Genomic DNA, 15090 nt, shown 5'->3' on the forward strand with positions numbered 1-15090 from the left:
CCCGCGACCACGCCCCGACGCTCCTCGGCTCCATCAACCACTCACTCCCCTGCGGATGAGATTCAGGTCGTGGTCCTTCCTTCTGGCAATGTTAGCATCTTCTGCGAACATTCTCACACGCGGCTTTACTTGAATGTGACTACTTCCATAAAACATGTTATTTCTATGTAGATCCCCAGAGGTGGGGCACAAAGGGCGTAATGTGTCACATCTCACTTCATGTCCAGCCCTGCTGGCTGGCGGCGCCTACCCTACTGTCCACTCACCCTCCCCGCCCTCTGTGCCGCCTGCACATCTCAATCTTTACCAGGTTCCTGTTCTTTTTCTTGTTATGTGGATCCTTTTAATATCAAAAATATTAACCTTGTGTCATATATATTGAATATATTTTCTTCCAGTCCAAGTCTTTTGACTTTGTCTTTTGCCATCAATTGGGGGGAAAAAAAAGAGGCAGTCACCTAACCTTGAAAGGTTCTAGGCTTTCGTTTTAGTTGAAAAGGTCCCTCCCCGGGTGGGGGGTGAGAAGCCGGACTTGTGCTGTGACGGGTCCGATTGTCAGTAATGTAAGGTGAAGGGCCCTGGGCACTGGCTGCTCGACGATGTGAGTGTGTTTAACACTACTACACTGTGCATTTAAAAATGATTAAGCTGGTAAATTTTAACAATTAAAAATAGAAAACAGGCTCCCACCTAGAAGTTATGTATTTTCCTATAATTTCTCCTAATTTTATCACGGTTTTTCACCCTTAGTCCTTCAATCTATCTCGTGCTGACTGTGTATCTTTGTACATAGTACGTGTTACAGACCACGTTTTATCACCTAGTAGAACAGTGTCACATACTACTTCTTTAAGAGTTCTCTTAAAAAAAATAGTAATATCTCTAAATGATGGGATTATGGATGACTTTTTTGCTTCTCTGTGTTTCTAGAACTTCTACATTGACATATAGTACTTACACCGTTAGAAAATGCAGGGAATAAATCATCATTCTACTTAAATCTAGCAGTGAACAGCTTAATTATCAATTAGCACCTTAGCTTTCACACACTGTAGCCAGGCTCCTGAAGCAGCGGAACAGGGAGGACAGGAATGGAAGAGTATCTGATACCACGTAGTGCCAGCTACGCCAGGCATCTCTCACAGTGGGCGTATAACCGCAACCACAGGCTCAGGTAAATGGAAACCTTGCCCAGAGTCACACAACCAGTCACTGGTGGGACTGGGGCTTGAACCTAGGTCTGTTTGCTAAAATAATAGCTAACATATGTAGCACTCACCATGTGCCAAGCACTGTTCTAAGCCTTTTACATGAATTACCTCGACTACTCTTCATAATGACCTTTGAGGTAGGACCTATGCTGACCCCGTTTTATAGATGAGGCAGTCGAGGCAGAGAGGTCAGGTCTCCTGGCAAAGTCAGTATGCCCAGTAGGTGGGAAACGGGGTCCTGCACCTGCGGTCCGGTTCAGAGCCTAGGCTCTCACCACTGCGTGCCGCTGCCCAAACACCTGTGCCCTCAGCCATGCTGACCCTGGACTTCACAGTACACTGCTGCTTCTCTCCTTCCTCTTTTCATCCAGAATGGAAAACACACAGGGAGAACGGGAGAGGTGGGTGGGACCATACCACTTACTACGTGGCATTTGAAATAATTTCCAATTCACAGATTCCAAATATATTGAAATAAAATTACAAACTTAGAGTGCATAATACTCGACAACTTTCAAAGTGCTTTCACACATCCCATCTCATTCAATCCTCCCGAGAGACGTAAAATAGGGAAGTATCCTTGGTTTATAGGGGACGAAGCTCAGATGGCAAAGTATTTATCTGAGATGACACAATTAACAAAAGATTAAAAACAGATCTGAAACGAGGTTTTTTTTTTTCTTTTTCTTTTTTTTTTCAGAATGTTCTTTTTAACTATGTCATGGCACCTGGCGAGGGGAAGTTGAAAAATGTCCCCTCTTGTGCCCAGAGGCCAGCTTACCTAGACGAGCCCGCGTCCTGGGTCCTTGCATCTGACTTCGCAGTTCAGGCCTCAGATGGAACTTCTTTGCCTCATCGACGAGGTCCCTGCACTGCAAACTGCAGCGAATGAAGGGCTGGAACAGAGCAGACAGCAAGGTGGGCCACCGGGGCCACCTCCAACGTTACAGGTGTGAGCGGCACACTCATGATTGAGCTGCAGTTCACTTCTTAATACGGAAACCCAGGACGGCTGCTGGTGATAACCATGCAGGATTAAAAAAAACGTTTTGGAACAAACTGTATGTTACCTGGTTCGAAAGTCAAACGCTCTAAGGTGTATACACTGGGAGCATCCCCACCCAGGGCGGCACTGACAATAACCACTCTTCTCTGTACACCCTCCGGTGACTAAACGAAGGCAAGCACGTCACAATTAACACCACTTTTAAGAGAAACCAAAAGGCTTGTTATTTCCAGGGACGACAGAAGAGGCCAGTCTTGTCTGAGGCTGCTTTCCTGAGGTTCGCGGCACTGTCGCACTGCCTGGCAGACCGCCACACTGCTGACCTCCCGTCTCCCCGGATTCACCCTGCACCTTCCCCGCGCTGCGCAGGGCCGAGCCTGGTGCCCGTGAACTGCCACAGCGCTCCCACACCTCGGGCCCCCCCACCGCAGGCAGCTGGTGCCTTTGGGGTCTCGGTGCCGAGTCTGTCTCGAGAGTCCAGGTCAGCGGCATCCGGGTGAGTTTTAAGGGAGAAATCACGAGGAGGGAGGAAGAGCGAGAGGGGAGCCTGGCCGTTCTCACGTGGACAGCCGGAACCCATGTTTGTAGGGAACTCTCAAAGAGACGTGGGCTGGTCAGAAGGCGACACTCGCTGACCTGGGCCTGACCCATGTGTCACAAGCCAACGTCCCCCAAGGTATGGTCCAGGTAGGCCAGGCGATGCGGAAAATAAAGTTATATTGGAGAAATTCTTTTGTAAATAAACTAAAATGCATCAACCAACTTTCACCTTAGCTTCGCCAGAGACCAAAAATAAAGAAACCTGATAGCAAAGTACCTTTTTCAGGGCAATTTGGAATAATTTGTTTAATGAAGAAGGGGACAAAATTTATCACCCGATGTTGCTTATGTAAAACAAAAAGTCAACAAAGCAGAACGTTAAATTAAACCACAGATTTTCATCTGTGTCAGCAGCTGACTCGCCAAGCAATGGCCGGGAGACTCCCTAGCGCCACCCTCCTTGGCACTCCCTGGAGAGGGCGGCCAGCAGCCCTGTGCCTGCAGAAGCAAGCTGGGGACAAGGTCCTGGGCCCTGTGGCGGCGCCTCACCTCGGCGTCCACCACGTCGGTGATGTAGCGCGGCGTCAGCAGGGGCATGCGGACGTACTGCAGCAGCTCAGGCAGGCACTCCTCCCGCTCCTTCCCCGCGTGCTTCACCCAGGTGAGGACGGCCTCGAACACCGGCTCTTCGGAGTCCACCTGCGAAGGCACAGTCACACGTCCCAGGCCTCTGCTTCTCCAGTGGTCTCACACCCACGACACGTAGCCATACTTGCTTCTCCTGCCTGGTCCCCACCCCCAGTCACCGCGGTTTCCCATCTTCCAGGGACAGCTGGGTTCTCAGGAAAACAATCTCTTCCAACATGACTCACCAAGACCGGGAGGAAAATTATAATCAAATGGGGTAAAATATCGAAGATAGATCGTGCCTAATAAACCATCAGTCACAGGCTGGTTTTCACTTGAGAATTTTTCCCATTTTGCAACTTTTTTCTGGTCTCTTCTGAAATTTTCAGGGAGCGGGGGGAGAAACTGTTGTCCTGTTCAAAACTGACTCTTAAAATCACTTTTGTGTGTCTGAGATGAGTGATGACTGCCAGGCCTGCCCCTACCACCCGCTCGAGCCTGTGGGGCTGGAACCTCTGTACGTCACTCAAGGCATCATCCATGGGCACCTGAGCAACCGCGGGGTACGAGGCCTCCTGCTACTTGAGGTAACGGGCCTGACAGTCACTCGGGGAGCTCAGGTCTAAGCTCATGCAGGACAGAGCGTAACCCTGTGACACCCCTGAACAGCTCTGGGCGCAACGACACCAAGGACCTTCCACGGAGACACACCAGGGCGCAGGTCCTGCGTCCCTCCCGCCAGCCCAGTGGATCTGTCCCGAGACGCCGTCCCGCGTGTGACAGCACCCGGGCAATGAAACCACCTGTGATCGCTTTCTAAGAAGTGGAAACATGGAAAACGCTTAGAGGGGTTCACCGACCGAGTGCCGGGAACCAGAAACAGCGGCTCATTCGCCGGTGTGCGTGTCACACGTGGGCACCTCCACGTGGGAGAGAAGGCCAGTGGAGAAAGGAGCATGCGGCCATGCCGCACCACACAGGAGGCAGCCTACGAGGCAGAAAACTGGGGTTTCCTAACCTCGACTGAGGGGTGCAGGGATGGCCTCCCTGCAGAAGCGGCAGTTTCCAATCTGGTGGCGGAGCAGCAGTTAGCGGGGGACAGTGGGGAGAGTCCTCCAAGGCAGAGCACGGCACACCCCGGGGCCGCACTGTCCCACATGGGGCCACCAGCCACGGGCGGCCACATTCACACAAGGTAAAACCAGCGTCACAGCTCGGCTTCTGAGCCACACCGGCCACGTCTCAGGCGCACAACTGCTCCGGGTGGCTAGTGAGCTAAACGGCGCACTCAGGTCCTCCCGTCCAACGGCCCTGTCCTACACAAAGAGCTGGCAGCAAGGGAAATGACAGAAGGCTGGTGCAGTGCGGCGCGGGAGGGAGGGAGGACAGTGACAGATCAAGCTGGAGAAGTAAACAAGGACCAGACCGCATCACTCTAAGAGCACCTGGATATCACGAAGACGCCCCATGCAGGCTGGCGGTCTGATCGCATCCATGCTGGTACACTCCCCTGGGGAGCACGGGTGGCACAGTGGACAAGGACTGAGAGCTGCGAGGCACTTGGAGGCTCCTCTGGCACTCTAGGCAAATGGTGGCGGTGCACAGACTATGACAGTGGTGCCAGAAACCTACGTGCCCTTTGCATGGGAGGCCGAACCAACCCAGCCTGACGGATTCCACGCAGGGAGTGCAGAGCGCTGCCGGGGATTGTCTCAAAAATTTTTTTTTTCAAGAATGACAGGCTGATCGTTTTAAATAGCTAACTGCACGCTAGATTACGACACATTCTAGGTTTAAATCAGACACGTCAGTTTAAAATGGGATTTTTCAATCCTTGATCTTACTGAAAACAGAATAAACTAGAATTGCAAAAGGACAGCTAAATCAAGAGGGAAAAACCCCAACATTCGTGCTTTACTGGGGAGAAATTTTTCACAGAGAATTCTTTCAATGTGTCAGGCACTGACGCTCTTACTCAGCGCTCAGAACAGCCCTGGGGACTCAGCACCAGTTACCTACATTTTAAGGGAGAGGAGATTAGAGGTTGGGTGGCACATGCCACACAGCCAGAGGCAACCTCCATCTGCTTCCAAAGCCCTCGCTGATCCAACCAACATGCTGTGCTGCTTCCCACTGGTTCAAGTGCTATTGTCTTACATAACAGGAAGCGTGAGTTAGCAATGGAGAGTCAGACATCTGGTTCCTATTTCACACTAGTCTATGAAAAGGAAAAAAAAGGTGTCATTCGCTGTCTTTCTAGACAGATGCAATCATACAACGGAGTTCTCAAACTGTTTCTTCTCAGCTTCTGAATAAAAAAATAGGTTAGTATTTGCTCGACCTGTTACCAAGTCTGTAGATCTGAAACATGAGACTTCTGCGAGCGCCCCTGACTTGCTCAGTTAGAAACAGACTAGCCCGGAGACCAAGTCAGATTAGTGGTTGAGGGAAGAGCCTGGACCAGGCTGCCCAGATCTGAGTCCTGGCTCTACCACTTACTGGCTGTGTCTGATGGCTGACCTCGAAGCCTGTTTCCTCCGCTGAAAGATGGAGCTGCTTTGGAGAATAAGATAAAAAAACGCCAAGAACGGTGCCATTAGAATGGCAGATGTCAAAAGATGATTGTAAAATGAGCGGATGGGTAACAGAAAAATCTGGTTCCCTTCCAATTCATGCTTAATCTGCACCGTGCTGAACAGCAATTCTTACCCTCTAGGCTCATACACTTTAGCAAGGAAGGTGGCGAACTCCTGCCCAAACACATGCAAATCAGCCTGGCATGTGATTCAGGGCCGTTGAAAGGGGCCTGTGGAGCCCGCGTGGGTGCGCGCCTGAGAAGCCCGGCCACAGGCGCAGGTGCCTCCACCAGCCGCTCCGGACGTCCTGGCCCGGCCCGAGACACTGCGGGGCAGCCGGCGCGCACCTGAATCTCGTCGCACTTGATGAGCTTCTCCACCTCGCCCTGGCTCAGCAGGATGAACTCCTCGTGCTGCACCACCTCCGGAAAGTGCTTCTGGCTGAACACCTCCGCCGCCTGCATGAGGTCAGCACAGCCGTGCGTCTCGGCGAAGTCCCGGATGCCCAAGCAGTTGGATGGGTCCAGCTGGCTGTCCAGGAACTCGCAGCAGGCCTGCTTCACACCTGCGGTGACACAGACGGCGACACTCAGGGCGCCCGGCCAGGCGTGCACCATGCATAGCATCTCCTCGACATAGGCCGACACCCAAAATCAGACGAGAAATCACCTTTTTATTTGCTTTTTAATCTCCACTGCGTCTATCTGGGTCTACAGGCACGCGCACGTGTGTTTGAGTAAAAGACAGAGAATTTTATTTTTGGCTTGTGTTAACTTCAACAGAAGTAAATATGCACGAGGCTCACTGGTAAACACGAGAAAATACAGTTTTTGACAGCGAGACAGCTTCATAGTGAAAATGCTTTGACCAGTTATCGTTTCTGATATTTGAGATGATACACCATGGAGTACTGTACAAAATGTTTCATTTTGGACTTTCAGATATATCTTTCAAATAGATCTATCTACCACAACCTCACCACTAGAGCCTACGTTACGAAGAAAGCAAATCTACGTTAAATGCTGTCAAACACACTGGCCAAGAAGCATAAACAGCTTTGTCGCAACCTTTTGCCTGGGGATACCCTATGCGGTCTTCCTGCCGCTTAACTCGTGTTTAGAATGAAAGGTTAATTTTAAGACTAATACAAGAGATTAGGACACTGACATGCACAGAGGAAAGACCATGTGAAGACACCAGGAAAGGATGACCATCTACAAGCCAAGGAGAGGGGCCCTCAGAACAAACCAACCCTGCCAACACCTTGATCTCAGACTTGTAGCTTTCAGAACTGTGAGGAATGAAATTTCTGTTCTTTAAGCCACTTAGACTGTGGCGCTTCGTTGTGGAAGCCGTGGCAAACTAACGCAAGTACAGTCTCAACACCTGGCTGATAAATACGACATGGCCCCAGACTCTAAAGTGCTCTGAGTCTAGCCACTTGTCACAATCCTCCGGAGACACTTTTCTCCAGGGAGGGAGCAGTATAATTGTGAATGAGGCCATGCCTAAATCGAGAATTCTGGAACTGTCTGCAAGGATGGAGCTGGATACCAGGCCAAGGCCAAGTGGATCGTAAAGGTGGCCACACCACAACAAAGCATCAGGAGGGGTGCCAAGTCACAGAACTGCAAGCAAAACAGGGAGGAGTTGTGCTGGATGAGAAACAAGCCAAATGATCCAGTCAAGAAGAAGGGCCAGGTCAACGAGGCAAAGGATAAAAGGCAAAGCCCAAAGGCACAGGGCAACAGGAAAGGGTCAAGAGGACTGCTTTCTGGGTCCGGAGCCCACCTGAGACCCACTTGGCAGTAACGTCCAGTTTTAGAAAACGTAAACTGACTTCCCTTTCATGCCTCTTTATCTGAGTAAAACCACTGCCTTCAAATTAAATTCTGACATCCCACCAAAACATGGTTGAGTGATAGACCGATCATAACTGTGTCATGTTGGGTTCCCTAGGAACAGAGGCTGAGAGGAAGATTCTGGAACACAGTAGTTTTTAATTTTAATAGCAGAAAGAATAAATCTCCCCTTATTTTCTACTTTTTCAAAAACATTTTTGGCCATTTTGCATATTTTGTTTTCTTATATACATTCTTAAATCATTATTCTCAATTTAAAAAGAAAGCCTGTTGTATTTGGTTGAAATTGCATGAAATTTATACAGGTAATTGAAAAAGATTAACGGTTTTATTACGTTAAGACTTTTAATCCAGGAGCATGGTATATCTCTACATTTATGCGGTTGTTTCATGTCCCTCAAAATTCACAGCTCTCTAAAATAAATCTTATACTTTCTCTTAAAAAAAAAAAAAAAAGACTACTACAAGACATTCTGTTAGTAGCAACAGCAAACAGCCTTGCAGCACACTCGAGTGACAGCTTCTTCTGTAAAGTGAAGAAAAATGACAAGGCTGCAGAGTGGAAGTCTTTTGTGCCACATTGTTATATTTACTTATGAAATACTTCTAAATGACCACAGGAAAGTGCGCATTTCTTTAACAAAAAATGTCAGGTCTAATATCCCATGTACTGATTAACAAAATATATTTATATCTTCCTAAGGACATCTGAAGTGTTAAGCAACCAACCGTTTTTTGTTGTTGTTTTTTTTTTTTAACTTTTATAGGAGTTTATTTGAGCTTAACTGATGACACAGGCTGGGAAGCCGGATCTCAAATGCTCCTCAGATTAGAAATCTCATGCTTAAGAAACTCGGATCCCATTTCTGTGCCTGGTACGATGTGCCCTCCACAACAGCTTCTGCTTCAGCGTCAAAGCAAGTGCAGCCAGACCACTACTTCCCAAACTCCGGCACGACGCCTATAAAACTCTTGGGACTTAAGCTATAAAACCAATTACAACACAGCACTATGTACCTAATTTTTACTCTACACGAAGATTTACTTCATAAGGAATACAAACGTTTAACCGCTATGCTGTATAACTGAAACTAGTATAATGTTGAATGTCAACTGTAATTGAAAAAAAATTGTTTTAATTTACTAGAAGACTCCAGTGAAGAAAAAAACAGGATACTAGCAACAAGCTCATATTTCTCTAACTGAAAAGTTCAGAGTATAAATTTAATTTTACAGCTGTGCAGTAATACAGGAGCTTCACAGCTTCAACCATGTAATTAAAACCGAAAATGTTCAATCATCTGTACAGAAAAACTGGAAATAATAGAAAATAATCATTGGCAGTTACGAAAGACAGACTGGGAGGTGGAAGGGGAAAAAAAAAATTCTACTTTCATTTCTGTGTGGCAATTAAAATTTTAATACATAATTTACATGGTTCAAAAAATTAAAGGTACAAAAGGCCTTACCCCAAAGAGCCCCCTGGCCTTCCTACCCACCTGGCGTCTGGTCCCTTCCATGGGGGCAATGGACAGCGCCAGTTTCTTGTTTCCTCGTGGGGCTGTTTCCATGTATTATTTCCTCCTCTGTTTTTTAAAACACAGAACTGGTGTAAATGTTCTGTTCTGAAGAACCCAACACTCACATCTGGAGAGGTCCCTTTCTACCGTGACTGAAATCTGACCTTCCGTGCCTGGGTGGACACACGATTGCCGTCTGTCTCCACGACCCCGTGAGTAAGGTGGCCGTTCATGTGAGCATGTGCAGGCCACCTTGGCCTGACTGATGCAACTGCAGCATCTGTACCTTTCAGCTGAAGCAGACAGGCTGCAGGGAGCAGCTCCTGCACATTCTCCACGGTCACGTGCACCGTCTCCGTGTACACGAAGTCCAGCAGGATCTCCATGGTCGCAGCGGTCAGACCTTGGATGTCCACGTACGGTTTCCCCTTCTCTGAGAGCTGGAGATTCAAAAGGCATGAGTTATAGCTCCACAAGGTCAAAGCAGCATCTCCTGTCCAAGAACCTGAATGGACATTAATAACACTAATTGAATACGCATCTTTTTAAAAATTATGAGGTATTCTGTTTGATTTGTATAAAGCAAACATGGCACGTGGTTGAAGCTGTTCGAACCGGGGAGGAACAGTATGTAACCCAGGAGCATGCAGGGCGGCAGTGCCCCCCGGAACACCAACCCGACCTGCGACTCGTCTGAAACACCGCTTTCGTAGTAAACAAACATGGCTATATCACTGAGTAGAATGCAGCGGTTCCACAAACACACCCACAGTGTCCCTGAGCTTTTAAGGTAAAGCGTGAAATTTCAAAGACATTTCATGTTCGGAGAGGACCCTGCAAGATTCTCCAGTACTGTCTCATCTGTCCTTAGACGACATTTGGTAATGATGAAAAGATACATGCAGGTCACCTTAAGGGCCGTCTGCTATGACACTGAACACGACCGAGTTGTCTGATCCTTCTGCAAGGCAGTGGGATGTTTCCACTTTGGGATTACTGAGTTGTGGTGGGATGTTTAGGCCATGGTACGCTGTTGGAGATGTGCTTCATGAGGCTGGTTAATCACAGGAAACTAGCTCAGGTGAAAACCCTCAAGTTTATAGGACAGTAAACTATCTGAGAAACTGATTACCTTAGGAAAATTTTACTAGATCATAGAAATTCAGATTACTCACAAAACTCCAGGGTACTTCTACTCTGAACTAAATGTCTTTATCGGCTTTGATCCCTCCATCAGCCCAGAATAGTCAAAAAGCATTCGCTCCGAAGACCAAGAACAAAACCAGTCCCCAACACTAAAGTCACTAGTGCACTATTTTTGGAAAATATATTTTTTTAATTTATTTAGTTTCAAGTATACAGTACATTGGTTAGCTATAGGGTTCATAAAACGATCCCTCCAATTGCTCCCTCCCTCCCCTGGCCCTCCACCTAGCCAACATATTAATGCTGACTGCATTCCCTATGCCGTGCTCCCCCTCCCCGTGACCATCTATCAACTAGTAATTGGTACTTCTTTAACCCTTCGCCACATTTTCGCTGTCTCCAACCCCCCTCCCCTCTGTCCATCACCAAATTGTCCACTATATTTGTGAGTCTGTTTTTGATTAGTTTGTTCTTTTCGTTCCTTAGATTCTGCATATAAGTGAAACCATATGGTATTTATCTTTGTCTGTCTGACTTATTTCACTCAGCATGATAACCTCTAGGTCCATCCATGCAAATGGTAGGATTTCATGTTTTTTAATGGCTGAGGGGAAAATATTTTATTAACATGTAACAGTATAAGATTTATAATCAGAGACGTATAAAAACACTTATTCCAGAAGTTTCTTATTCAATAAACTATATTCACATCCACCAAATAGCTTAAATATGGAAACTTCACTGTGATAACTTAGAGCAATGACGGATCATCTCACATTTATATCCGCTTTACAAGTTTTCAGAGAGGTTCCGATTCACTATTACTTCATCTGATTCTCGCAGCAACCTGGTAAGATAGTCAGGTCTGATACTGTTGCCACTCAGGACATAAAGGACCTAAGGTTCAAAGAAGTCATGTGACCTAACCAGTGAGAGAGAGAAAACTTGCTTGGGCCTCACTCTTGTGGTCTTTCAAATGGACCACGCTGAGGAGCATTTCAAGGCTGGAAGAGAACAATTAACTCATCTGGTTGAATCACTTTATTTACAGATCATCCGGTGAAGTTACACGGTTGCCAGGCTCATATAGAATTCCTAAGAGAATCAAGCCCAGAATCCAGGTCTCTGGATGCTCACCTTTATATTAATTCTCTTAAAAATAAAGACAAAACCATCTGGTATTTTCGTGCCCAATGTTAGATTTTTTTTTTTTTAAAAAAAGACCATAATCACTGATAAGAAAAAAATAAGAAATCTTTTTCATAACTCCGTATTAAAGTCTGAATGTGGAGAGAGTGAAGACCAACGTTTTCTTCAGGCTGACAAAGAGGCTGCACAGCAGTGCAGAGCAGGCAGTAGTTCTAGGCCATTAGTTTCCTGCTCAGCAGCTGCTGGGTGACACGCTCCCTACCCACTTGACAGCCAACTCCTGATGCGCCTGGGCAGACACCATAGGGGACAGTAGAGGATGGGGATCTGTAACGTTATATTACACAGGACCATTTAGAGCTAGCTTGCATTAGCTGGAAGCCTCTGTCACGTTTCCATGTTTCTCCTACCAGCTATGTGACTGCACACTGGCTCTTACTAGCAAACAGTTTTGGCTTTAAAACTGGATTCTGGAAAACAAAAATCCATATTTCAGAGGCTGAGGAAGTGCGGTAGTTAAAAATCGTTTGGGCTTTAGAGTCAGAAAAGTTAAGATTAAATCCCACCTCTACCATTTACAAGCCATGTGACTTTGGGCAAGCCATCCACTATCTGAGATATGAAAACGAGAACCACTGCTTCGTTCGGACAACGAGCGGTAACATCTAGCCCTAGGGCGGTGAACGAGCTCAGCAACCCGCTAACACGGCACCTGGCCCATAAGAGGCGGTTACTGTCATTGTCATGGCACTACCTCTCCTCTGCAGACCCAGCAGCAACACTAAGGTGATGGGACTAACTAAAGAAAATAAAGAAAATAGTGGTGGTTAAAAAGGTTTTTTAAAAAATGTTCCTATCATGAAACAGTCCAGGCGTATGTGTAAGTGTAGATAATTGATATAATAAACACTGGTGTCCTTGTCACTCAAGCTTAATAAAAGCCAAGATAACTTATTTAAAAATTAAAAATCAGAGTTGAGATCTTGAAAAACGAAAAAGTCACAGTGCTCATGCACAGACTGCTCTATGACCCTGAGGTCATGGAGACCCAGCCAGACTGACCGACCGGAGACTGCTTTCCATGACCGCCCGATCCGTCCGAGCGGCCCCCCGCCGTCCCCGTGACCCACTACGCCCCGCTCCGCAGGACATCGTTGGTACACCTCCTTAATAGTCGCTGATGGCGACGGCGCAGTCAGCCTCCTTCTTTGGTCTCTCGTGTCTGGGGAATTTTCCCGACAGTGCTCTCCTGCTCAGCTCTCTGAAAGCACCTCCTAATGTGTTCAATACCTTTCCTTCACTCGTGTTTCGCCAATTACTAAGGCAGCCTTAATACTCTGTGAGCCTGCCTTTTCTCTCGTCAGGCCAGCTTTCCCTGATCCCCTCTGCTAACTGCTTATACTCCAGAGACAGCCTCTCTCCCCAGTCGGACTCCACTTGGCTATACAGTCACTCACGGTCCTCTTCCTCCCTCCCGAAATTACTCTGGAATCTACACTGGTAGAATGAATCCTGATTTTCTTTACCTATTGTAAGGAGAGATGGGATGAGGACTGAACCCCACGCCTGTCCTTCCCTCCTATCACCCTAGCGTTCACTTTAAAACATTAAACTCTAGCAAGAGAAAAACAGGAAAACATTTAAAAAACACCAAGTAAAACCCAACGTCAGAGCCTGCCCATGTACCCCATGCTTCAGAAACTCACTGTCACATCCAAGTGCACGATCTGGTTCCGGGAGCGGGCGACAGGCTTCCGTGTCTTACCTCGCTGGTAAACATGGCGCAGAAGTAATCGCTGCAGGCCGCCAGCACGATCCGATGGGCTGGGAAGTCCTTCTGCTCCACTCTCAGCGTCACGTCACACAGGGTGTTGCTCTTCCTGAGGGAGTTCATGGAATTGAGGATGGACTTAGCATGAGTGTTCGTCATGATGTCCTTGGGGGCCATAATGCCTCCCATCAGGCGATACGGAGAAAGAATGGAAGGGGTCCTTGGACTCTGCCAATACGAGAAGAAAAAACAATCAGTACATCGGAAGGACTGGGGACAAGGAACAGTTCTGATTAGCTTTACAGCTTAAGGAGGCTTCCTCAGAACCACCCACCAAGTAGAGGGCACCCCTCTTCCCTCTTCCCGGCATCAGCCCCACAATGCAGCAAATCCAAGTGAAATGATCTCATCTCCTCTGAACTGTGTGATCACTGAGTGCCCCTACCACTTGACATTTAATATAATCAGTACCAAATGGTGTTGTAAATAGGAACTATACATGTCCTGCATATCTTCAGAAGGCTGTCTCAAATTATAAAATAATGAAACATAAAATTTCTAAAAGGCATGTATCGCTATTATTTAATATCCATAAGAGATTAAATGGGTTAAGTATTTAGAAGGTGGGGATCCTGTTTCATATGCTTTTTCTATCCGAACAGGTGTACACCAAATGTGCAGTAAATGAATGCAAAAGAAAAATGTGCATTCAACTTAGAGCAGTAAAAGCCAGTCAATGAAAATAAATTTTTTTCTAAAGTATGCAAAGAATTATTTATGATGACTTCGAAACATATCTAGATTCCTCTTAAAATGAAACTCCAGATGAAGACCCAGTATCTACACTGAATGGAAGCCATGCAAGCTATCCGGACTGTCACTTGATTAAGCTACGGAAGCTCTTCCTACTCCACGTTACTAGTAAGTGCCCATCAACATTGGCAAATCAATACTTGCAGTAATTCTATACTGAAAAAAAGAACCTTATTAGGATAGAAACTTATCAAAACTCCACTGCTCATTTTACTGCTACAGTCACTTAAATGAACTGTTACAGATTACACATCAAAAAAATCAGTGTAAGAAGTATTTTCTTGATTATCGACAGGCTTTGTCACACTATTTTTTCCTTCAATGACAAGTTCTGGGGGATGAAATGAGTGGGGGTAGTTATTAAGAGTCAAACTTATTCGGAATTCAAAACTTTCTGAAATTATCCAAGAAAAAAAAAAATGAAACCAGGGTCTTCGAGAGTCCAAAACTCACAACCATAATTTTGGACTAGTAAAAACATCCTAAATTCTCATCTCGTCCTGTTTACAGTTCGCTTATCACTCTGTGGGCACTCTGGATAATCCCTCGAACTTTGCAAGATCCGTTTCACAGAAAAGGAGATGAGTCATCAAAGCATATGATGTTTTTCGAAAACATTTTCCTGAAGTCAACTTAATTGCAAGTGCGGAGCCGCAGAAAGGTCTGAACAAACGCCCACTGCCTGTGAAGACCTCCCGAGGGCCCCGCGGGGGTCGGAACGACTGGGGCGCTATCCCTGCGAGCTGACATAACCCTCACGCGGCGTCGGGGTCTCGGACCGTCCTACGGCCTCCGAGAGCACCTGGCAGACGCCGGAAGCGGCGACGCGTCGCGGAACCGCGGAGCCCCGGTGGGAGACGGGGGAGGGG

General features: G+C 46.9%; 1 protein-coding gene across 2 annotated transcripts in view; it reads right to left on the reverse strand.

Moving 5' to 3' along the window:
- The window catches only part of KLHL12 (kelch like family member 12), a 21720-nt gene extending 8061 nt beyond the window's left edge, over positions 1-13659 (reverse strand). The window contains exons 1-6 of one of the 2 annotated variants that reach the window (XM_006908301.3): positions 13403-13659; positions 9629-9782; positions 9322-9408; positions 6308-6525; positions 3307-3456; positions 1993-2107 (exon numbers count right to left, since the gene is read on the reverse strand). In XM_006908301.3, coding sequence (XP_006908363.1) covers positions 1993-2107; positions 3307-3456; positions 6308-6525; positions 9322-9408; positions 9629-9782; positions 13403-13597 — 919 coding nt within the window. In that variant the 5' untranslated portion in view covers positions 13598-13659. The remainder of the gene's footprint in view (positions 1-1992; positions 2108-3306; positions 3457-6307; positions 6526-9321; positions 9409-9628; positions 9783-13402) is intronic. The other variant, XM_006908302.3, reaches the window with a different exon arrangement.
- Positions 13660-15090: the final 1431 nt, after the last annotated feature.

The sequence above is a fragment of the Pteropus alecto genome, unplaced genomic scaffold (genome assembly GCF_000325575.1).
Source record: "Pteropus alecto unplaced genomic scaffold, ASM32557v1 scaffold563, whole genome shotgun sequence".
NCBI lineage: Eukaryota > Metazoa > Chordata > Mammalia > Chiroptera > Pteropodidae > Pteropus > Pteropus alecto.